Genomic DNA, 23,734 nt, shown 5'->3' with positions numbered 1-23,734 from the left:
AATGGTTATGATTTCTCACCCAATTTTATATTTTATTCAGTTTCATGACCAGTCAGTAACATGTGTATAGCACATGATCTAACACAGCTGAAATACTCTTTAATTATTTTAAAATAGAACAAGGGCAGCTGCTAGTTATTACTGATCAAAATATTTTTTATAGATCAAAATGCCTCTGTTTGTTTTGTAATGCAATAGTTTGACACTGATAAACATATTGCAACACTGACACATTACACCATAGACAGGAGACACTGATGTAGGAAAGAGAAAATGGTTTAGTCAGTAATAAATAGCACATACCCATAGTTATTTTCATAATTCAGTGTTTCCTGGCAGCATTTTGTGGAAGCAGTGCATAATAAGTACCAATAGGACATAAAATATTGCAAATATGTCCTTTCCTCGCTCAAGGAAAAATCTCTCCAATATTTTTGTAATGTATGATATATTTTATTGGCAGCCCAGAGAATAAATAAGACAGGTAGTTCAGGAAAACCATCTTAGAAAATTTTTACACTTTTGCAATGTAGGCCTGGTTATGAATGACATACAAATCAACCAGATGCCCATGGCCATATCCAATAATTCATCTTTAACAGGAAGAATCTTATCAGTTCCTTTATTGTACATTTTTCTCTTTTTTCCCTCCTCTTTGAGGGAGGAAAGGATTTGAGTATTGACTGAAAGAGGAAAAAACAAATGTTGAAATTGGTCTTGATAGCAGAAAAAAGGGGTAGGGAAGTCTAACTGTCTTGGGAGAGGGAGAAAATGAGACTTTTAAAAATTAAACAAACAGTCTTTAGCTCTCAAAGCTTGAAAAAGTAAAATAATTTGTAAAGCTACACAATCCCCAGACTATGAAGACAGAAAGAGAGGAACCTATAACAGAATATCCCTATTTAGCAGGAAAAGCCGGGGTGGGTGGATCGGACAGAGACAGTATAAGAGCTGACACTGAAAACCTTCTCCCAAGACTGGTCTCAAGATAAATTGCAGCATAGAAGGGTAAGTTGTTGATTTATCTAAGTCCAGAAACCTCAGAGTTAGGTATCAGTTCTCTCTTACAGCAAGAAACACCCCAGAAGAACTAAACGATCCTAGGCGGAGGGGACCAAGCAAGCTGCCAATCAGACTGAGTTAGCACTATGTCAATGTGAGTAATTCAATATTGTGAGACTGAAGATCATTTCATTTCTGCTGCACTAACAACCCTGCAGTCTCTCTTGTTCCATCCACACTTGCAAGCAACACCAAAAAAAAAGCCACTGAATCACATGCCCTCCCAAAGCCAAGTGGAGCATTAAAAAAAAAAAAAGTGACCTGCTTCAGTGACCTTGAAACAAACTGTCAACTTCCATGCCCACAGGACAAAGTCTGATCACACACCAGCTTCATAGCAGCTACGAAGCTTCAACGACTACAAACAAGATGACAGACTCTTCCTTTCACACCCCCAAACCTCTTCCCCACACCCCCACAGAACAAAGCAGAGCACAAGCAACTTATCTACCCCCAAAAGAGAAGAAAATATCCCAGAACCATCTCAGTCTGTTCTTCGTATCAGAACCTTTAAAGTTAACCCTTCCATTCACGTTCTAATCAAGAGCTGTTGTCCTATAACCAAAACCATTATTTTTTTGTTTCAGGTATCTGTTGGGATGTGAGGGTGCACGTACGACACTAAGAGCTATGCTCCAAGCAAAGTTTCTAAGTTCAGACACACTACAGGCAATATTTCACTAATGAATAAATACACAGAAAGTACTGCTAAAATATGCATTTGCTGAAAACTTTGTTGCCCAGTGGCAGGTTGACATTATCCTGAAATAGCTTAACTGGCTTTGTACCACACGTTGTAGGTCCCACGACCTGCAGAGCTTTTGATAGAATTAAATCTTTCCATCTATTTTCAAAACCAGAGGCCATTGCTACTCATCTGTTCATCTCTTCTGTTTAAAAACTTGTATGGTAAGTATTAAAACTAATAAGGCCAAGTGACATGTAAGTGCTCCTAGCAAAAACTGCCTGAGAAAACAAGGCTCGTTTACCAAAAGGTGAATGATTAAAAAGATAAGTAATTTGCAAGAAAGCCATCTCATTACTTTGTTTGTTTTGTTTAACTATTTGGGTTTTTTTGTGGTAGTTCTACCTACTATCTATACAGGAAAAAGCTGCACAAAAACTAAGAGAGGACATAGTCACAGATGACAGAAGAAGCCAAGATTTCAAGGAAAACAAAACAAAAAATGAAACAAAACATAGTTGACTATAAAAGGAAAACAAAGATAGATTACTAGCTCTGAAATTTGGTTAAGCTACTATATTTCAGAAAGAGCAGGTTCAATTTAGTACAAGAGGCATTCACACTGGAATGTCTAGGAGGAACTGAAAATCAAGTTTCTGAAGTATATAAACAGTTTATTCAAAAAGCTTTCAGGAGAACATAAATGAAGAAGTGACAATGGTGGAACAAAGCAAAACCAAGCACAGTAGATCACATATTTTCTCAAGGTGTTTACAGACTAAAATGTGCTGATACTGTAAGGGGGAGGGCCAGAGGAGAGTGGGATAAATAAGAAAGTGAGATTACAAGATGAAGTGAAATCTGAGGAAGGTACAGAGAAGGGCAGCAAATGAAAACCTTCTGCATCTGTGGTAGGGGAAAAGGAGAAAGTTACAGGTATAAGGGAAGAGTCAAGCTATCAATTTTCTCTGAAAAGACAACAGAGAAAACGCAGTAGGAGAATGATTTGAGTGGATCAAAGTTGGCAGAGAAATGGTTAGTTTTTTAGGAAAAGGATTAAGTTAAAATAATAAGGTAGATCTGTTGAACACAGAGGAAGACGACGCTTCTTCCTGGAGGAGAGAATGAATCCGTGCTGGAACAGCCACTCCTGCGAATATTGCCAGTCATGCTGCACGGTGCGAAACCAGGAGGAGGGGAGAGTGCACGCTAGGTCAGGCCAGGGCTGGAGGTGAGCAAAGTCAGCTCTGCAGCTGAAGGGAGGAGGAAAAGAAAGCAAGGGAGGGAATTGATTCTATCAGCGGAAAAACAACAGCTGGGCAGAGATAGAGAGAGAGAACTAATAGCGGACAAGAATTCTCCAGCAGTAACTGGACAGAGATCTGGAAAGGAGCTAGGTAACAAGGCAGGAGGGACAACACTGATGGCAGCACTGAACGAGACGATCTCATAGTTGGAAAGAGGACGTTCAGCCAGGGACAGGAACCTTTCGTAGAGAGAAAATTAAGCTAACAGCCCTACTGGCAAATGGAAAAGACTAACTCAAATTTTACAATTAATACTCAATTCTTTGCTTTTCCTCTTTTAGCAGAGGAAGAACAGTTGCTACTGCTTTCAAATACCTCTTTAGACTAATAAGTCTCCTACATAAATTGATAACCTAGCAGAGATAAAAATATTTTTTTGGAAAAGGATATTTTGCTTGAAAAGCATGAATTTTAATAAAACTAAGAATTCCATTTTTACCTCATGCATTGAGATATCAACAAAATTTCAATATAAAATGGTGTTATGACACACTGAGCTGCAGCTGTGGTATATGCCACTTACAGCACATAAAATAAAAATAGCTCAGCTGACTGCTGGAAACTATTTTTGATAGGATAAGCTAACACCACAAAAGAATGAACGAGTTGTATCCGTTACTATTTTGTGTGCCTCTAAGATTGTGATCTGAAACATTAAAAAAAATGGTTAAGAGAGACAATGATAGAAGTATAAGCAAAATGACTCTGGTATGATTTTAAAGTCTTTTTCTAGAGTAATACAACTTCTAATGCTGTTTTCCTCTTTTTCATTACTCAGGTTCATATGGAAATTCAGCTTTTAAAAAATGAGTCTCAATTTGTATATTTTAACATATTTAGCTACATTATAATAAAGTTAATGGGACATAATGAATGCTTAAATCTCCATAACAGCAATTTGGATTTTTTTTTTGATAGAGATGAAAATTATCAGCCATATAAAATGTATATCCAGCAGAAACCTCAATTTTGTAGAGCTTGATTTTTATGAACTTCAGGTTAACACTTTTGTTGGAGGACTGTGGTCAGACTTTCCATTTTAGACAAGATCAACCTGCCATTTCAGACAGCTGAGTAACGCTTAAAGACTTGAAAGTATGAAGGCTGTGACACAGGAAGTTTCAGGATAATAGTGAAAAGCACAGGTTAAAAAAGCTGAGAGTACAGAATCCAGTTTGGAATGGTATAAAAAAAAAACATACCCAGAAAGATGGTGAAAGAGGCACATGAACCAGAAGTGTTTTTTCATATGTAATATATACATGAGGACAGGGAGAGATGAGGCAATTCTCTTATCAGAAGAGTATGTATTATGTATATGCATAAGTGCATACAAAAGCATATTTCTTCTCTTTTGGGTCCAGTGTCCTGATTTGTTAGAGTTTGGGAATAATATGTAGCTCAATACTTGTTTTGTAGATGGTTTATTATTAACTTTAGTCCTCACAGGAAAATGCTTAGCAACTCTGCGAGCAAGACTGTGTACCTGTTTTGAAATTTAACCAATGAAAGATTAAGCCAGATGAGTGTGTAGATCAATTAGGAATAATTATTCATTGAAAAACTGCCCCAACTCTTCATTATTCAGTGTCAGGTAAGTACTAGAAATAGTTTCATCTGCCATGCTGCAACTGATAGAACAGATACAGTCCTGTAGCATAAGAAATCAAAATTTCCCAGCACTTAGCACAATCTAACGCTTGTTGGCTCTCCTCTAGCTGTATGAAATCCAAATCAAGATACATTTATAAAAACAGATGTGAAACAACTGTACGGAGTTAGCATGATCAAGTGGTTGTTTTACAACCCCATAAATTAGCGGATCATCCAAAACCAAAAGTAATATTAATTTTGAACAAGACGTTGAACAGAATGATTGGACTCCAGTTTCACTGTACATTTTCTGAAGTGGGTGACTGCAGCAGGAGACCCAACCGAGCAGTTTGCTAATACACAAAATGAAAGCAATTTCAGAAATGCCAGTTATTAGATAATATTATGATTGTGCACTTACAATAAATGTATAGACATTTCACCTTACTCTCCTAGAGAACATTATCTTAAGAAGGGAAAAGAGTTTTACATAACTGACAACTCATTCATTAGCAAAACGGTTACAGCAATACTGAAAAGCTGATTTTTGTTTAAACACCAAGCAAGCACGGACATATGAATATTCCTAACCTGTAAAATGATTCCTCCACATTATATCAGCGAAACTCATTGGTGGGCCACTGGGAGGGTAGTGTTTACCTTTCAGAGGCTCATGATCAGTCCTTATCATATCCATTAAGGAATTTTCCAAAGAGTGCAAGTTAAAAGTGTCATAGGGCCTATTCCGGTCCTAAAAAAAAAAACAAAAGGAAGGAAAAAAAAGACTGTTATAGAGTAATCATTTTCTAATACAGGCTCATTTCTTATTTTGTAAAACTCCAGCATGGAGTCCAACATGTAAAATATAAAAAGTGCTATCAACAAGAAAAGAAATTAGCAAATAAATATCTACAATTGCTAAAATGATAGTCTTCATTTTGCATCCACTGCTTTCACCAATACAGCTATGCAGAGAAGCTTTTCAGTATTTCTAAAAAATACGTACAACCAATACTTAATTCTAATAATTTAAATAACAACTTAGAAATAAAACAGTATTAAAAGTTTGTGCTGGAGAAGTTAAGTTGTTTAGGATTTCAGAGATTTTTGTTTGTTTTACAGCTTCTTCATCCATCTTCTGACACAGTGCTACCTTAACACGGAGCAGAAGCAAGCAATGCTGAAGAAGCCAGCAAACATATTTGTCCCAGAAAGTACTGACTGATTCCTCAAATGTCTAACAGGAACCTCACAGGTTTATGGAAGGTACACTAGAAGGAAGACAAAAGCAAGATAGGATATGCAGCACTTTCAGAATAAGGCACTCAAAAACCTGAGTAAGGGTTTGTTTAGTTTGAATTTCTGATTTTTAATTTGCTGCAGTTGAACTATTTTTCTTTAAATTGTTTTTAAAACGTTTTAACGGGTCTCCTATTAAAATCACAATTTCAAAGTTCAGCTTTATTCTTAAAGACCTAAATATCTTTATATTTTATAAGGTAAAAACAGATATAAACAATTTACATTGACAAATAACCTGAGAAAGCAGAAGTGTTATTCAAGTTAACAATATTAGAAGATGATTCTACTCAGAAGAGAGTGTATGAAATATTTAGTCTATTACTTTTAAATATTTTACTTAGTATGGAGAAGAATTTAAGAGGTCAAAGGACAACAACAAAACCTGGGAAGCTTTACAGGGAAGATTCTAATCCTTTCAAGCATACAAAAAATTTCCTCTTCCCTTCATTTCCCCCAGCATGCAAGGTTAATAGACAAAACGCATGTACAGGCATACCTCGTTTTATTGCGTTTCGCTTCATTGCGCTTTGCAGATAATGCTTTTTTTTAAAAAAACAAATTGAAGGTTTCTGGCAACCCTGCGTCAAGCAAGTCTATCGGCACCATTTTTCCAACAGCACGTGCTCACTTTGTGTCTCTGTGTCACATTTTGTACATTGTTTTTTTAGACATAATGCTATTGCACACTTAATAGACTACAGTATAGTGTAAACATAACTTTTATATGTACTGGGAAACCAAAAAATTCATGAGACTCACTTTATTGAGATATTTGCTTTATGGCGGTGGTCTGGAAGCAAACCCACAATATCTCCGAGGTATGCCTATATATGACTTGACTGATAGGGACTAATAGATAAGGAACTACAGGAGTAAATTATCCAAATAGTTTAATAAAATGGAAGAGAAAAGAAAGTACGTGTACTTAAGAGAATGAAAGTAAGCAAAGGAATATTAGGATTGACATTAGGGAAAAGTTTTAGCAATATGATAAATTATACTATAGAAAAATATCTAAAGTAAAAGCTAGAAATCCTGTTCCAGCATTATTCAAACTTTGGATAAACAGAGGTCTTGATAATATTATGGAAGGAGCAATCTACCTGTGTGCCATCCTGACCAGGGAATTCACTAATCTCTAGTATCTAGAGCACTGTATGTGCTGAGGCAATATAATAGAATGGTTCCCTTGTTCTAGTCAGACAGTTTAAAAAAAAAAAAAGAAAAACATTATTTTTCTTATTCTCACCACTACCAATAAAATGTAAAGCACAAGTAGGTAAAAGATGACAGTTTTCATTTTTTCTTCATACGCTGTGTTATGCTACAGTTAATAAATTCCACTGGGCAAGCTGAAACCTTCAATGTCACATTTATACTCAGAAAATTCCTGGAAGAATCTTTTCCACACACTGGTTACTTCAAGATAATAATCTGGCTTGCAAGAATAAAATTTAAAATCCTTAGACAAGGAGTAGCGGTATTAATAGAAAATTTAACTCAAATTTTATCTTAATACATACACATTATTTCTCATGAACACTCTTTTTCTTATGCTATGTTAAAAAAAACAGAAAGAGTATGAATTCACTGGTATAATTAAGATTTCTTTTTATATTACTATTCAAGAATCAAAATAAAAAATTTTCTAAAAGTGGAACAGCACTATTTTCTTCATGCATTTATTTCATCTACTGAGCATTTTGTGACAGTCAAACATTATGTACAAAGAATCTTTTTTTTTTCCCTGGTAGAAGCTGTATTAAACATTAAAATTCAAGTGAGCTCACTGATTTTTATCACTTAATTCAGATGCTATTGTTTCTGATTTTCATGCTCTCTGCAGCTGGTAAAAATGCCAACATTTGTATATGGTATAAAAATGTACTTGATCTATGCAAGTTGATCAATATGTATGTTGTGTGTGTACATACATATACATGTAATATGAAATAAAATTTATGCCAGGTAATCTAAAGTAGGTCTTGACACCCCCCCCCCCAAAAAAAAAAAAGCTGAGTTATTATTTTTTTCTGGCATATCTATCAGAAAATTTTACTTTATTTAAAGCAACTCACTGCTTGGTAGCGTGAAGTAGGTGGAAGAGTTGCTTTTATTTCATATTCACTTTCTTAAAACAAATGCAAGGCTAAATCGAAAAGAAAAAAAGCAGAAGTTGGATGTAAAGATTTCCATTCTTGTGATATATCAATAACTCAAACAGTACCTATACTATTGCCCCAAAGCAAGAATTTTAGTTGTCTTTTTCTATTTGTTTCTTTTAAAATATTTATCTAAAAGATTGTGTTGTGAGTAACCCAAGTTTTACAGTACTGGACTACAGTATGTTTTAGAATAGAAAATATTAAAGCTAACATACAGCTTGTATCCCAAAATAGGGAGTTAGTGGTAAGGAAGTATTTTTCAGTCAGGTCTGTCCCCTGATCTGGTTTACTATCCAGCTGTACCAGAGAGCTGAGCTGGCAAAACTAACACTGGCAGGAGAGCAAAAGGGCAGGATTGCTTCTTTTGCCACAATGATAGTTATTCCACTTTCAAACATTTCTGAGATTACCATCTTGGAGGCTGGAAAGAGCGAGTTCAGAAGAGTACACAGCCTATAAATTGGATTTAAATTTATTAACATACGCATGTTATGTTTTAAGGCAAAAATAAGCATACACTACTATAGTATTTGAAGATTGTTTCCTAAATTTAGTCATTTCTTCTGAGAAGCCTGGTGCTCCTGTGCACAGACAGGATGATGTTTCCTTAGTTCTCAGCATCGACAGGTTCTCTGGGTTTGGTAAACTGATACTGTTCTGTCCCCCAGTTTTGCACTTTGTATCACTTCCACAGATTACCAGATCTGCTGCCAAACAATCAGAACAACAGAAACAATTCAGAAAGGTCCTCAGTAGCACATGAGAACTTTGCAAGGAAGTTCTGGGACCAGGACCAGGATCAGAAATCGAAATATAAGTGACAGAATGGTGAAGCAGACTAAAGAACCTGGGAAAGCAAATTGAAAATCCAGCAAGTCTGGAAAATCAGCTCAGGGCCCAGAGGAGACAAACATCCTTAGACCTACTTAGATATACTAAATTACAGATAAAAGAGAAATCTCTGGCTATGAGGCACTGGCTTTGGCTGCACAGCAATCATCAAGCTAGCAGAAGATTCAGTCCAGCCTGCCTACATTGGATCATACTTCTGCACCGCACAGACAGCAGCTACTGTCTTGTCAGTTGCTAGCATATATGGCAGCATGTTTCAGTTCTTCCAATACTTGAGTCTTGAACAAAAGAAAAACAGCTAAGAGAAGATCAGAGGAGATATGGGTCCCAGAACTTTTAACCCCAGCCCTGACCTGTTCATACTCTGAGTTGAAGAAGAACTGTCATCTATGCATTCATGCATGGTATACTCTTCTTCAAAGATGTATATGTTAAGCATAAGAAAAAATTACAGATGTATATGCAGGATCAGATTTTCTGAAGAATCAAAGTGAGACTGGACCTCCAGATGAAGTTAGGTATCAAGTTTCTACCTTTAAATATCTTACCTGTAAGGCTGATTAAAAATGTCACAAGATATATAGTATCTATAATCTGTCTCTCTGTTAATTAAATAAAAAAGAAAAAAGGTAGCTGCCAAATAATAACTGCAGAGTCAAGACATTTAAAGAAAATGAGAAAATATGATTTACATTCTATCTAAATTTTACACTTTTGTGCATATGTATTATGCTAGTCTTTAATTACACAAACATAATAATTTTTCAAAAGTCTCCAGTCTCCATCCGATGCATATAATGACCCTGCTCCAGTAATGAATCAAAATTGTGCTTTGAAGGAGTCTGTTTATCCCTGGGACAGACGCCTGTGTTGCTTATTCCAGGAGATGGCTGAGGTGTAATCAATGCGTCAGCAAATTCCAGGAAGGGAAAGGTGTTCTTAAAGTTAGGTTACAATACCTTAATTACAAAACAAAGATTACTTAGCAGTAACTGGAGCTCCCTGAAGTATGTAATTGACAGGTATGTACACCCCATCCTTTGAAATCAAAAGACCTTTTCCCTTTGTTGTACCCTGTACTAGGGTATGCTTGGTCCTGTACCCGTCAGACTCGGAGCATAGGCATGTAAGGGCAAAGCATACCCAGCACTGCTTCAGTCCCTTCCCCATAGATACACAAACCAGTGCTGAGGAGGCAAAGGATGAGAAAAGAGCATACAACTACATGGACTATGTGTACCTGCATGACAGTTAGTCATAATAATTTAAGTGACAGCCCATATACATGTACTTACACTACAGATGTTTCCAAGAAATTTTGCCCTGTCCTGATTTATGTAGAGGACAGGCTTGGAATTCTTCATGCAAAAAGTAACAGCGGTCACTGTTCTACCAAACACCTTAAGACCTGGTGGTCTTCAGGGACAGAGATGGTATAGTGCCTGGCAAGCGGATGGATGGGGTTCCTCCAAGCTGGAAGCCATAGGTTGAGACAAGCATTTCTCACAATGCTACTGGAGTTTGCTTAGGTTCTTATAATCTGCACTGTGATCACAGTAAAAGGTTCCACCTTACAAGTCTCGAAGAAACAACAAAAAAAGATAATAAATTGCATCAAGGCAGTGTTCTTTGAAAAAGGCCAGGCCCTTGCTTCATTCAGAAAAGGACATGAACTACCCAGATCTCCAAAAGGTTGAGTAACAGTTATCTGAAGATAAAACCCTTGAGAGAATGCAGAGTAACAGACTCCATCTTGGAAGTGTGAGCTAAAATGTGAAGTTCATCTCTTGAATAAAGTAAAACCCAGGCATCATTTTAAGAAGTAGTGGTGCATGTATTTTTAAAGACCCTATCTTTGAAAAAATTCACCTTCATGGAAGGGCAAAGAACTGAGTAGGTTCAAAGAGGGAAACCCATGAGAATATGTAAAATTAGGTTAAAGTCTATATAGCATGCTAGATCCCTAACACACAGACATTTTAACTACCCCTTTGAAAACTCCGAAAATTATGATGACATAAAACAAGACCAGATCTACAGCTAGGGCCATAATAGATGTTAAGTGGATCTTAATACAGCCTGACTTCTTCACTAGCTCTTTCACCTTGAACAGGTAGCCCAAAGTAATTGGAACTGATGATCTAGAAAAAGAAATGACCAACATATCCCATGCCAGAGACTTGGAGAACGTGCACCTTGCTCCAAGAACTGAAACTATTTCTTCTTCCCTTGCCTCTGCAGTGGGTTATGGCAGTGGAACCACTTTAAAACTACAGTTACAAAGGAAAAGTTTGACCCTGAGAAGGCATGGTAGGAATCTAATAATCCACAGGATAAAGAGGAAAATTGTTGCTGTCACAACAGTGATACCTTCCTAGCATCAGCAGCTGTTCTCACCAGGACTGGTATTCACTCCAGTCAAACAGTCCAGCCTGGCCAGTGGTATCTCTTGGCAGTCACAGGCTCTAGAACTAGACATGGTTTTAACGGTCCTCTCAAACAGAAAATTCTACCGTTCAAACCTTCCCCCACTGTCACTCCTTTTCGCTTTAAAGAGAATGGCAGACTGAGAACCTATTAGGAAATTTCTCTTTATCTAAAGCAGATGGATATAAAGACAAAGATATCTTGCATGTGTGCTGAAGGACAGAATTAAATCCTTCCAGTTGCACAAAGATGAAAGGTACCTTTAGGAAGAGTCAGAGACAGAGGGGAAAAAAAATGTAATAGCTGGCTACACAGTAGGAAAACCTCATCACAACAGAATACTCCTTAACAGATTTTCTAAGAACTGAAATGGCATCCAAAATCCCACTTTATTTTGTCCATGATTTCAGCAAAAGGGAGGGCAGAAAATCATCTTTCCTCTTAAGGATACTGCAAAGAAATTGTTGAGGCTACAGTCTTGAATGAAGGGATGGTAGACACCTCAGCACAGGAGGGTTATCAGCTGAAGAAAAACTTAGCCACATCCAGTTCTTTGATCTATAATGTTGGGCATGCTGTCCAAGTGAAGCTACCATCCATACTCAAAATCCTTAAGTATATATTTATGCATGTGCTGAATCCATGTTGCCAAGGTCATCTGCATATAGAACACAAAATACAGGCTGAGTTGAGAGATAAACCCAGTCTGCCCATTTTGTAGTGTGCAAGTAACAAAAACTCAGGTACCTAGACTATTCCAAGGACACAGTCCCAAAATTCCTTGTATCTATATATTTCAGTCCATCTACTGACTTCCTGCTAAGCTTCCTGTATTCTGAACAATATCTCAGTTTCATGTAATTTATTTCACGGTGTTCTACATTTTCAGGCTGTCTGCACCAGTATCTGCACAATGCAGCCTGACTGTCGAGCAGCAAGATGGTCTCCACTCACTGAACCACTACCTGCTTATAGGAGTACACCAAAAATCCAGTTAGGCCCACAGAAGTCTGAACATTTTCTGTCCACCAGATTATGGACATTATGCCTACTGCTTAGATCAGAAGAAAGAGATGAGATTCCAGAGAATGGCTAAAATACGTATGGTTTAAACAACTTTCCTATCAATACAAACTTCTTCACCACGGTCACTGCATTTCATTTTTCTGTGCCTGACAAATCTGGATTTGGCTGCACAGGATTGCTAAGCATTGCCAACTAAAGCTGAAGTCAATGGAAGCAGAACTCTGAATAAATACAGTGTAAAATGCCAGCATTGCTTTAAACTGAGCTCAAACTCTTGCATGCGCTCTCGTTCTCGTTCTATCTCTCTCCCTCCCTCTCTCCCTGTTCTAGCACCTGCGGGAGGGGTTATTACTAACAGCACAAGGAAAACAAGTTGATCTCACTCCAGCATCCCAATCCAAAGCAGCAAGAACAGCAACCACAAAAAAAATGCTATGGAAGTTTGGCCTGGGACATGCTCTATCTGTCATGATGGTGCACGTGAACGATCACATACAGCAAGTGCCTAAAATTCCCTGAGCCTCTCTGCCAGAGCCTAGCAGGCTTCAGCTGTGACATTCTCTTAAACTTGTAGAGCAACAATTCTGCTTGCATTTGCGCCCTCAATGAAGTTGAAAGCAATCATTCAAAAGGTAGGAAATCTGGGGAATATGCTCACACGGTAAAATAAAATGATCATTTTGCAAAAGAATCTAAAAAACTTTAAAATAGCAAGTGTTACTTCCTTTGCAGCTTGGCGCTGGAATGCTGCCAATCACAACATGACTGACAACACAGATGCAGGCAGAACTAGAATACCATCAATTTCAGCTTTTTTTTTTTCATTTAATGGATTTTTTTTAAATATAAAATAAAAATAAAGAGGGATAAAATGTAGGTAGGAGGGAAAAACATGGTAAATTTTTCTAAGCCTGTGGTAAAGAACATTACAGTATAGGCACTGGTACTAAGTCCTGGTGGAATTTATTTTAATTCCTCTTTCTTTTTTCATCTTTTCAGTTAATTTTGGATAGTATTAAATTAAGGAGGATTCATTAGGTACCTTTTCGGGAACAAAAAAGGGATTGTTTTCTTATGTTATTCTTGTTCTTGGAATGCCCATGGAAGAAAGACATTGACTTTTCATATATTTGTCTTTTCTCTTGCTACCAACTGTAGCACATTTTATTTCAGCAAGTGTTCAGAAGTTTACTAGGCAAAAGGTGATTTTTTTCCCTTGTAGCTTGTTGAAAAAGCTTGGAAGAAGAAAGAGAAAATTGTAATACAAATATAAAACAATATCTAATTGTACACAGATTACAGAAGTACTTCCATATTATTTGAACAATATTTCAGAATTCTAGTTAATAATATTTAATAATCTGTATTGTATTATATAACTTTTTGTAGTTTCTATGCAAGAACTTAGAATGAATCCCAAAGCTGTGAAAACTTGACCTAATCAGGCAATTTCTCACCGAGACTGATAAAGATTATATTGAAATATTAACCCTTTACAAATTCTGAGTTCTAAAAGAGTTCCAAGGAAACTAAAACCTTTCAGTGAAATGTTTGCAATTTTTATTTCCAAATGAACTAAAAAGCCCAGAAATAGGATAAGATACAACAGGCATTATACAGAATTATAAAAAACAGCATTAAATTATATTCTTTAGTTTAAAACTCATTCTACTTTGCAATTAGGATTTCCTTTTCAAACAGACTTAATACCTACTTAAAATATATATTAAAATGTTCAGGCTTTATAGGCTTAAGACTTGGCATCATAACCACTTAAACAGAATATCCTGACTAGTTATTGAATATTTAATATCTGCCTCCAAACTGCGGGGAAGAAATTAATGGAATTTACCCTGCCTTTTCCTAAATAGCGATAGTAGCTACAGCCCAGACCAAAAGGAATACATTAACTGTTCCCATGGTTTGGATGATTCCTATTTTGGAATTGCAGGAACAAACTACAGTATGGCCCTACTGGATATAAATGAAATATATTTATCTCTTGTTCTGTATTATAGTGTTCACTTCTTTCATCTACTCATCGGAGCTCCTTTAAGCAATAGGCTGCTTACTGAGTTATTTGAAGCATCCTTAGTTATTCTTTCAATACATACTTTTATAATATGCCAAGCTTACTACTTACATCACTCTAATGTTATTTCTCCATCTCAAATTCGAAGACAGTAAATCACCTAGTCAAATGCTTAAAACACCTAGCCTAATGTTCTGATAGGGAACCCTATTTCTATCCAACAGAAACATAATGCACTTTAATATTTCAAACGTCTTCCTTTTGCCCTCAAAACAATTAGACAATGTGAGTCCAAAAAAAAAAAAAAAAGTCCTACAAAACAGCTATTATTCCTACACCCATTACTCTACTATAGGGAATTATCTGTAGACATTACAATTGACTGAGCACTCACTGACAGCATTTATGGGTAATTATATTTTGTTAACATGATGTTTTAGATAAAAATCTGCCCATCAGTCCAGTTGCTGAATGCATCTCGAAAAGCTGATGCATCCACTTTCTATTCTGGTTACTGATTCCAGGAACAAACGGTTCTAACACTTGCAAAACATAGGATTAAAGTAGCTACACCCAAGATGATCATCAATTCACAAAAACAAGCAAGTGGAAAAAGGGTGTCAGCAGTAGGATTCACAAGGCCATTCATTATACCTTTGAGCTATTAAAATGACCTAATTTAACTGGTTCATTGGCCTGCTGTGCAAGAGCCCAACGTTGATAAGTCACCTTTGGGCTTCTGCGTCCTGCGTCCAGCAGGATGGTGCCGTGTCCCACAGCACAGGAAGGCTGACACTGACCTAAGAACTCGCCCTGCTAGCTAAATCAGTACGCGAGGGAAGTGCTAGCAAATCACCAGATTAAAACCCTACAAAGAGGCAAAGACTGCAAACAGATGAAGAGGGGGAAGCTACTGCATGAATGGATCTGAGGGACCCAGCTTTGCAGTCTGGACCCCATAATGTACAAGACAGTAAAAACATATCGTTTAAAGAAGCCATTGTCTCAAAAAAAATTTACAGTATGAGCAGTCTATCTCATAATATTATGGGAGCATGAGACAAAATGGGAGGCAGAAAATAATACAAGTAGTAACTGTCATAAAGAGAAGTCTGGGTACCATTGCCCAGCTTCTTTATTTACTATGGCCACAGCAGTCAAGGAATCGGAAGGATTTCTCTGAAACAGAAACAGTGATTTTGTGTATGTTCACTAATAATTACTGACATGGAATATACTGCTAAGGTAAAAACAGTGTCACTGAAATTTTTAAGCCTTGTGGCAAACAAAATATTGTCTCTCATCCAAACTCACTGTGCTTTTAAAAACAATGTGACTAAAATAATATCTGACTGGCATATGTCAAGCCTGCCTCCTGTTCCATTTCTGTGGTGTTCAGGAAATATTGCCTAAGTAAAGCAACTTGTAGGTGCCAGAACTACAGCTAATATTTCAACCTAAATTTCAAACTAAATATTTCGATCAAAAAGGGGTGAGACATTTAATCTGTTCATACAGGACAAGATCTTTACCTACTGTTTGAAGAACTACCCTCAGAGGACAGTAATTTTTCCATTTCAATGCCAAATAGTCCTTTATTTCTAAAAGGAAACCAAGAAAACACATAGAGTGGGAATAGTTGTTCAGTAAGAAGAAAATAATAAAGGAAAGGTAATTTACTGATACTACTTTACCCACAGGACTACCTAAAACAGTCCCCAAACACTCTCAATAAACAACAGCTTGGGACCTGGCTTTATATTCTTACAGCATGATTAGTATGCGTGACAAATAGTGGCACAAGAACAGTTAATAAAAAAAAATAAAGAGATACACACACGAAAATCCATTCTGTCACCCGCTGCCTAAAGAAGATTTGAGAATGGTCAGGCAGCAAATGTTTTCCAACCTGGGGCTTTTTCCCGGGCACAGTCTGTCACAAAACCTGAAGGCGACTCAGCCACCTTTTCATAAGGGAAAGAGATAGGACTACAAAGGAGATAGGAAGGAGACAAGACTGCTCTCAAGCCAGGCACTTACAGTCTAAACGTGAGTTGAAGACTGCTGTGTAGCCACTGGGATACAAGACAATCCTTTTCCAACTGTGGCACTATGTTAGAAAATTTAATTTAAGAATATTTGTTATTAACTGTTTGATCAGCTTCAAGGTTATTGAAGGCTGTATATATGCAACTGAATTTGTGGGAAACAGTGGACAGCAGCAAGCCAAAGCCCATCCAGAACAATGAGCTTCCCTTGGAAGAAGGAAGCGGGGGAAAGGAGGGGAAAAAACCCACAGGCCAAAATTATATTGTAATTACAAGTAACTCTAAAAATCAATTATATGCAATTCCATGTCACATCAAATTTTGTTAGCAGACGGAATTTTCTCTGATGGAAATACTGAATTATCCCATATATGGTAAAGTTCACTGTAATAGTGAATCTTAAAATTAATGCACAAGTGAAAAAAATATTCACTGAATCACACTTTGCATACTTGCATCTGTTATTACCTAAGAGGCTCAGAGGCAAACAGAGGAAAGAGCAACTATCTCGCATACCAGATGCCTGAATATTCACATTACAATCCCATAAAACAGCCAGAATGGATATGATTTCTTCCTCTTAGAAGAGGAGAAGCCATAGGCATTTGCATATTGTCAGAGTATGGATTATGCATTACAGTTATTGCTGCACATTTGGATTTAAGTAGAATAGTTCAGAAATCACACACAACATATACAAGTACATATACGATCAGACAATTAACCAAAAGGAAAGCTTTTTCATGTTAACTCCTAATATATATTGGAAAGGATACTTATACGAGCAAGAAAAACATTTTCCTTTTATATTCTGACAGCTGAAATTGATTCAGCACAGAGTGAATTTAGTAAAGATTGCTCCAAACAGGGAAAAGTTAGTGAGAAAAAAGCCTATGGGATTTGCAACATAATTCTCCTTTTTTGTAATAAAGATTGACAGGTACCTTAAGAAATTTTACTATAGGGAAGGAACTAGGATGTTCAGCCACTGAGGTACATTCAGGAAAACTGTAACATGTTTTACATGAGTATCTCGGACAACAAAAGTCTGGGAAAAAGTCTAACAAGGCTGATACAAGAAATAAATGCAAAATATCAGGCAAAGTCAGGAGAAATTAATATAGCCTCCATAATCAGTCTTCATACACAAAGGGGAAAATCAGGTAAACAAGGGTACAATCAGGGACAAAGGAACATCACACAGGCGAATAACAGAGAGCAACGTGAACGCATCGGCAGCAAAAGGAGCCAGAGTCCGGAAGGCACGGTTAGTGGAACGACTAAAGCTAGTTCAAGTAAGAACGTGGGTGATGTGGATATCTGACCAGCAAAATAAAGAACTGCAGTGACTGAAGAAGCATATGAAACCATTGCACCGATGACAAACACCACTTCTAGTACTTATGATTGAAATACAAGGGTGTTTCTCTTTAAAAAAAGAAAAAGTAGAGCTAAACGTAAAAATGTAGCATCATACATTAATGATGCAATACCCTGGAGAGTACGATTTCTGGTTCTTGAAGGTGATAGGGTTGTTTTAACAAGGACTTCAATCTAGACTTTTACACAGTGCTACAAGGAGAGCTACTATGTAAATGGAGAAAACGTGGGAATTTGTGCAATTCAGGTAAGAAAGAAAATCATAAAAGGGAAAAGAAGTGACAGTAATAAACAGAGAAATCAGCTAAAGAAAGGTTACTAATGGAGTTTCTGAAGGACCAGTCCTGACACCAAATTCATCAGGAATGTTGGTAGTTGGAACACACTACTAATATTTGCAAGACATCATCAATATACAAGAGATCAGATCACCATATAGGAAGAACTGGATGAATCTGAAGAAATGTATAGGAAGAACTATGATACTTGATAGCACAAACTACAAGATCATGACATCAGGGACTCAGTTTTCACTATAAACTGGGACCTCACCAACCAGAAAGAAGGACACAGGAAGGAGAAAGACAAGAGCTTATTAGTTAAGTTCAGGATAATTGTAAACCACAAGCATAAACAGGTGTGAAAGGGCAAACAATTTCCAGGCTGCATGAAACATGGCCTTTCTAATTAGGGGTTGTTTTTGCATCCATCTCACATTTGTATTCATAAAAAGATACTCTCCTCGTATCAGTTCTTTCAAATTATTCCCCTTCCCCTGTACTTCCCCCTGAGCTATATTTTGAAACATTTAGTTATACCAGTAAAAGATTATAAGGCTACTATGCAACTGAAACATCAGAAAAACTTCCAAGTCTCTCTAAAAACTGAACATTTTCATACAAACTGTATCATTTACAATATTCTGTTTTAAAATCATTTTAAACGGTGCACAGGAAGTCACTTCTCCGTTGTCTAAAAAGAAAAAACAGGTTATATAAGCAATCTTTTACTTTTACTTTGTGAAACCATGTCAGAAGAGAGTGTTCCTGTTTAAACAAGGGAGGTAAGACTGTTCACAGAAGCTTCGATAAGCCCTGCTGACAATTAAGGTCAATTTTATTACCTGGATGTCACAGGTAGAGCTTCATTTACTAGCAGTCAAAAGCAGCAGGAGTTACCAACCTGGGGACCCTTATTACTGAAATGTGGAATCCAGCCTAAAGTTTACAAGATTTTACTTGCAGAAATTCTCATCCACACAAAGTGAATGGGTATACTATCACCTTGGATTACCATTCATGAACACACCACACCCTTTGCTTTCATTTTCCATGTTAAAAATCCCACTTTTTCTCACCCTGACCTGTTTCCTTCACCCCTTTGTCCTGCGTTAGTCTACCTAGGGCACAGTTGTCTGCTACTAGGGGCTTTGTGAGTTTTAAGAAAAGCCCTTTCTGTTACTCTGTTTTCACTATTTTGATTTTTTTTCTTTTAAATGACACAGAAAGAAATAATATGAGCCTACAGAGAATACACAAATAATTGAATAATTTGAAAAGACAAAATACTAGGTCAGATTGTTACACTCATACTTTAAAATTAAAACATGCATTTATAAATAGTTTAAAGAAAATTTCAAAGCCATAACATACATTATAAACATTTGACAGACTTGAATATTATGCATCTGAAATGGTTACTAGGCACATCAGGTAGATGGTATTATATTTGGTTATATGCTATCTGTTAACATGCTGGACCCTAACAATCACTTAATACATTAATCATTTATTAACCCTTTACAAATGTGCAATTAGTGCAAAGATCACATAGTAAACAGTAATAACACTAGCTACCCATGTTAGTTCATTAATGCATCTAATAAATCTTCTTCACAAAGTAAAATACTGTATTAGAGGATCTGCATAAGAAAAGCTCTGAATATTACTCAACAGATAATACTTCCTTACAAGATCACAATGAACATAGTAGTTTAATATATTAGACCTAAGGTTTCTGAAGCATCTTCTGTTGGCAGCTGTAAGGTCAATGGAACATCTCACGATTATCCAGGAGAGATGGCTTATCACATGCTGCTCTCTACCATGTTCCCGGTGCTTAAAGCATTAGAAACTTAAAAAAGCAATAGGGACACACTCATTCAAATGAGAATGTTTATACATAGGAGTTTTCTTTATTCTTAAAAGGATGCTAATAATTATGACTCATGATATAGCAACGGCGTATCTGGATATTTAAAGCTCTTTTTTGGAGAGAACACTTTACCCTCTCTTCCTTTAAACACTCTTTCAAATCACCTTTCAAACAACTGCTGTTGTTGCAACCATTAATGGCATACACCTCCTTGCACTCGGGGAGAGAGGCTGTTATATTACAATTCCTTTCTGGAGAACAGCTTCCTTCAGCATAAGTAAACTTTTTATTAAGGTGGGAAACAGGTCTATGCCTTTGACCCCAATCAATGCACTACCATAATACACAACAAGAAGCTGCAATTCAAGAAGAAGTTGTCATACTTGCCTATGAGATGGAAAATGTTACTGAACATGAGAAAAACATGTCACTTGAACTGAAGCACAAGGACCTGCTTGTAAATAAGGGTTAAATTTTTCAGATAAAAATTTTCAGCTCAACACTGCCTTTCTAATACTTAATTGAATGCTACATAAAGGGTGAATTTTTAGCTTAATACAAAAGAAATAGAAAAAGATCAATAGAAAAGAGAAAAGGAATGACTGGATGATCACAGTCATGTCAGTAGAAGGAAGTCACAAAAAACTGAGATGATCTAACATTCAATAGATCGAGGGAGCAGAAGCTTGCATATTTACGCCTTGTTCTTAGATATTTGTAATTTAATGGTGCAGCTTTGTAAGCCAAACTAAACATACATAAATTTAAAAATATACTATTTTAAATATCATCTGAAAAGAATTTGTTCAAATAGGTTATAAAAATCTAAAATTCTGTCAAAGAACACCATCCCAGGTGAGAATAAAGATATACGTATAAAGGAAAACACCCTGCACAGCTGAGCTGAGAATTTGATCTCCACTGACACTTGATACAGGTATCAAAATTAGCATTTACTTATTCCATGCCATTTTTGTTTAATGGTCGAAATGCTTTGAAAGAAAGAATTGTTAGTTACACAAGTTGTATAACATGTAAATAAAATTAAATGACAATTCACAGTCAGATGCCAGTGAGAATATCTTAGTGAATCATGATGAATACTCATTTTACAAGCTAAGTAAAATCTGGAAATAAAAAAATTTCAAGTCTTTTCTAAATTATTTTATAGGAAGAGAGTCAGATCAAATCAGGAGTTACTAGAAGAAGTAAGCATTAGCTTAAGACTAAAGGAACACTCAGGGACTTATTAGAAGGTTAAGAAAGACTTTGTAAAAAGGGAAAAACCTGCAATTCATTCTTCACAACACTGTATTAGGCATTTAGAACATATACATAAATGCATAAAAATTTCTTTCTTTTTGTGGACAAATAAAAAATAAGCATAAGCACTAAAAACTTTGAGAGTTAAAGAAATAACTGAAAAATAACTAAATAGAAAAAATTAAGTTAGAGACTCCAGGTTCCAGTTCCCATTCCTAAATTTAGTTCATCTACAGATACAGTGTAGATTTAGTAGTGATGATGTAGCAGTAGTCATGATGCAGTGAAGATTTAAACTTCATCCCTAAGAATCAAGTCAAAATCGCTGGCTTGTCTTTTTTAATTCCTCTCATGTAGGAATTACATAATCATTCAAGGAAACATAGCAACTCCTTCCTTGTGTGTTGTTTTTTTTTTTTTTGGCCTGCTGATAGCTAACAAACAGCAGCAACAAAAGCGTAAAGCTTCCACTGTTTCAAGTGGAATGATGTAGCAACTTCCAAACAGGAAATAAGAATTTTCATTTAATCTAAAATAATATTTTACCATTCATGTGTTTTAAAATAAAATGTTTACCTTTTATATTTTATTTTTAATAACTTTTGTAAGAAGTCAAAATTCCACAGACTGCCTTTAGGAAACAAGCCTTACTTGCAAAAAAGCCTTTATCGCTGTGAGAATACATATAAGAAAGCTTCAGTGGATGATTTGTTTTGTCTTGAAGAGCAGTTTTTATACATAGAAGAGAGTAATGCAGAAACATGTTACATTATAGTGTCACTTTCTAAAGGTGCCTGACATTTCCCATTAAAAGGTCAGCTCTAAGTTGCTTACAGTGTTGCCAAAATAACCTTTTTGGGCGACTCTTTAGATGGGCACCTCTCACAGTAATTCTTCCCTGTAGGAAAGGTGAATTTCACCAGAACATCAACTTACAAAGATTAAGCCATAAAAGAAACTGTATAAATAAACAACGTCCATGTTAAAGACATAATGCTTCTCTTATTTTGCAGAAATACTGTTTTAATGTCAGAAGTGATCTTCTGTCAGTTTGTGTGAAAATCCGTCCCAAATCACACTTTTTGAAAGTCAGGTGTGGGGAGGAAAAGAAAAGAAAATCAGTTCAGCGTGTTCAGACTAATTGCACATTTATTATCACTTGGTTAAAATTTCTAAAATTCAGACCTTCTAACTAACATTTCTGAAGACTCCATTTCCGCTGCACTTGTTTAAACCTTCTTAAAACTCCTTGTGCTAATGACTTTGCACAGGAGTCGTTCCCAATAGAGCAAGTGAACATGATTTAGCTTATGACTACAGGGGCTTATTGGGACTTCCCTTGTAACTTTAAGCTTTGACATGCCAAATGGAATAGGGAAGATAACTCAAATGAGAAGCCTAAGCAAAAAGGAGATCAAAAAGCAGGAACAGAAAGAAGTAGAGCGGAAGTTTGGAAGGAGCGGAGGTAAACAGTTCAAGGCTAAACAAAATAGGAAAAAGGGGCTATGCCCACAAAACCAGGCTTCACCCAAAACCTTGGCAGGAATCCCAAATCCCCAACACCTCTGAAACCCGTTGACAGCATGTGCTCTGTACACACAGCTTTCACTAACGCTGTTACTGCAAGAACAACCTGCAAGGTTGATGAAAAGATTCCAGCTTGGCTGATGAATCACATGAATGTCATCATAACATGCAACAGAATTTGTGGTTTTGTGTAAGCATCTTACTTAAGCTCTAGGAAATTCAAAAGAACTCTAATTTTGCAAAGCCAAACACTAAAAATGCAGGAAGTGGAGAAGTAAGACTGCCTGTGAAATACAACCCCCTTGCATGAATAAAATATAGCAGTCTAACTATTTGATCAAAAACATTTTCCCCTCCCACATCCAGCACACAGAATAAATCTTTTCAGTGATGCTTCTGAGTAATTGTTTGTCTACAGAACCTCTACGTTATTTCTTGCAGAATCTGGAAGATGTACAGAGAATGACATAGATGGTTAAAGGAAAAGAGGGTCTCACAATTAAGGAAATTTTTTTTTCTCCCTTCTTTTCTCTTCTTTAATGAAGAGTTCTTAACTCCTAAATAGTAAATGGCATGTAACTTTGAACTTTTCACATGTGACAATTTGTTTTCTTCACTTTTGGTGATTAATTTGAGATTCACAGAAGCATTAAACTCAGAGACAGTCAGTGGAGGCCCTGCTTTGAATAAGAGCTATATATGCTAAATATTGTGGAAAAATAACTTTAGGCTTCTCAGACTGAACATTGAAAAGAGAATATCTTCTCCAAACTCTGTGCGTATTTACATCTGCAGAATGGGAATTACACCACCCCTTCTCCTCATAACACTATTGTGACAAAGCACATCATTTTCTATCCTGTTCAGCACAGTGCTTCTATAAGATCTTAGAATAAGTGAAAGTTTTATCT

General features: G+C 36.4%; 1 protein-coding gene across 2 annotated transcripts in view; it reads right to left on the bottom strand.

The window, feature by feature from the left end:
• The window catches only part of CPEB3 (cytoplasmic polyadenylation element binding protein 3), a 90,404-nt gene that overhangs the window by 57,585 nt on the left and 9,085 nt on the right, over positions 1-23,734 (bottom strand). The window contains exon 3 of one of the 2 annotated variants that reach the window (XM_013951149.2): positions 5,239-5,398. In XM_013951149.2, the coding sequence (XP_013806603.1) occupies positions 5,239-5,398 (160 nt within the window). The remainder of the gene's footprint in view (positions 1-5,238; positions 5,399-23,734) is intronic. The other variant, XM_067300077.1, reaches the window with a different exon arrangement.

This window comes from Apteryx mantelli, chromosome 7 (assembly GCF_036417845.1).
Source record: "Apteryx mantelli isolate bAptMan1 chromosome 7, bAptMan1.hap1, whole genome shotgun sequence".
In the NCBI taxonomy this organism is placed as follows: Eukaryota; Metazoa; Chordata; class Aves; order Apterygiformes; family Apterygidae; genus Apteryx; species Apteryx mantelli.
Note: the sequence above shows the minus strand (reverse complement) of the source record. Positions and strands in the feature narration are given on the sequence as shown.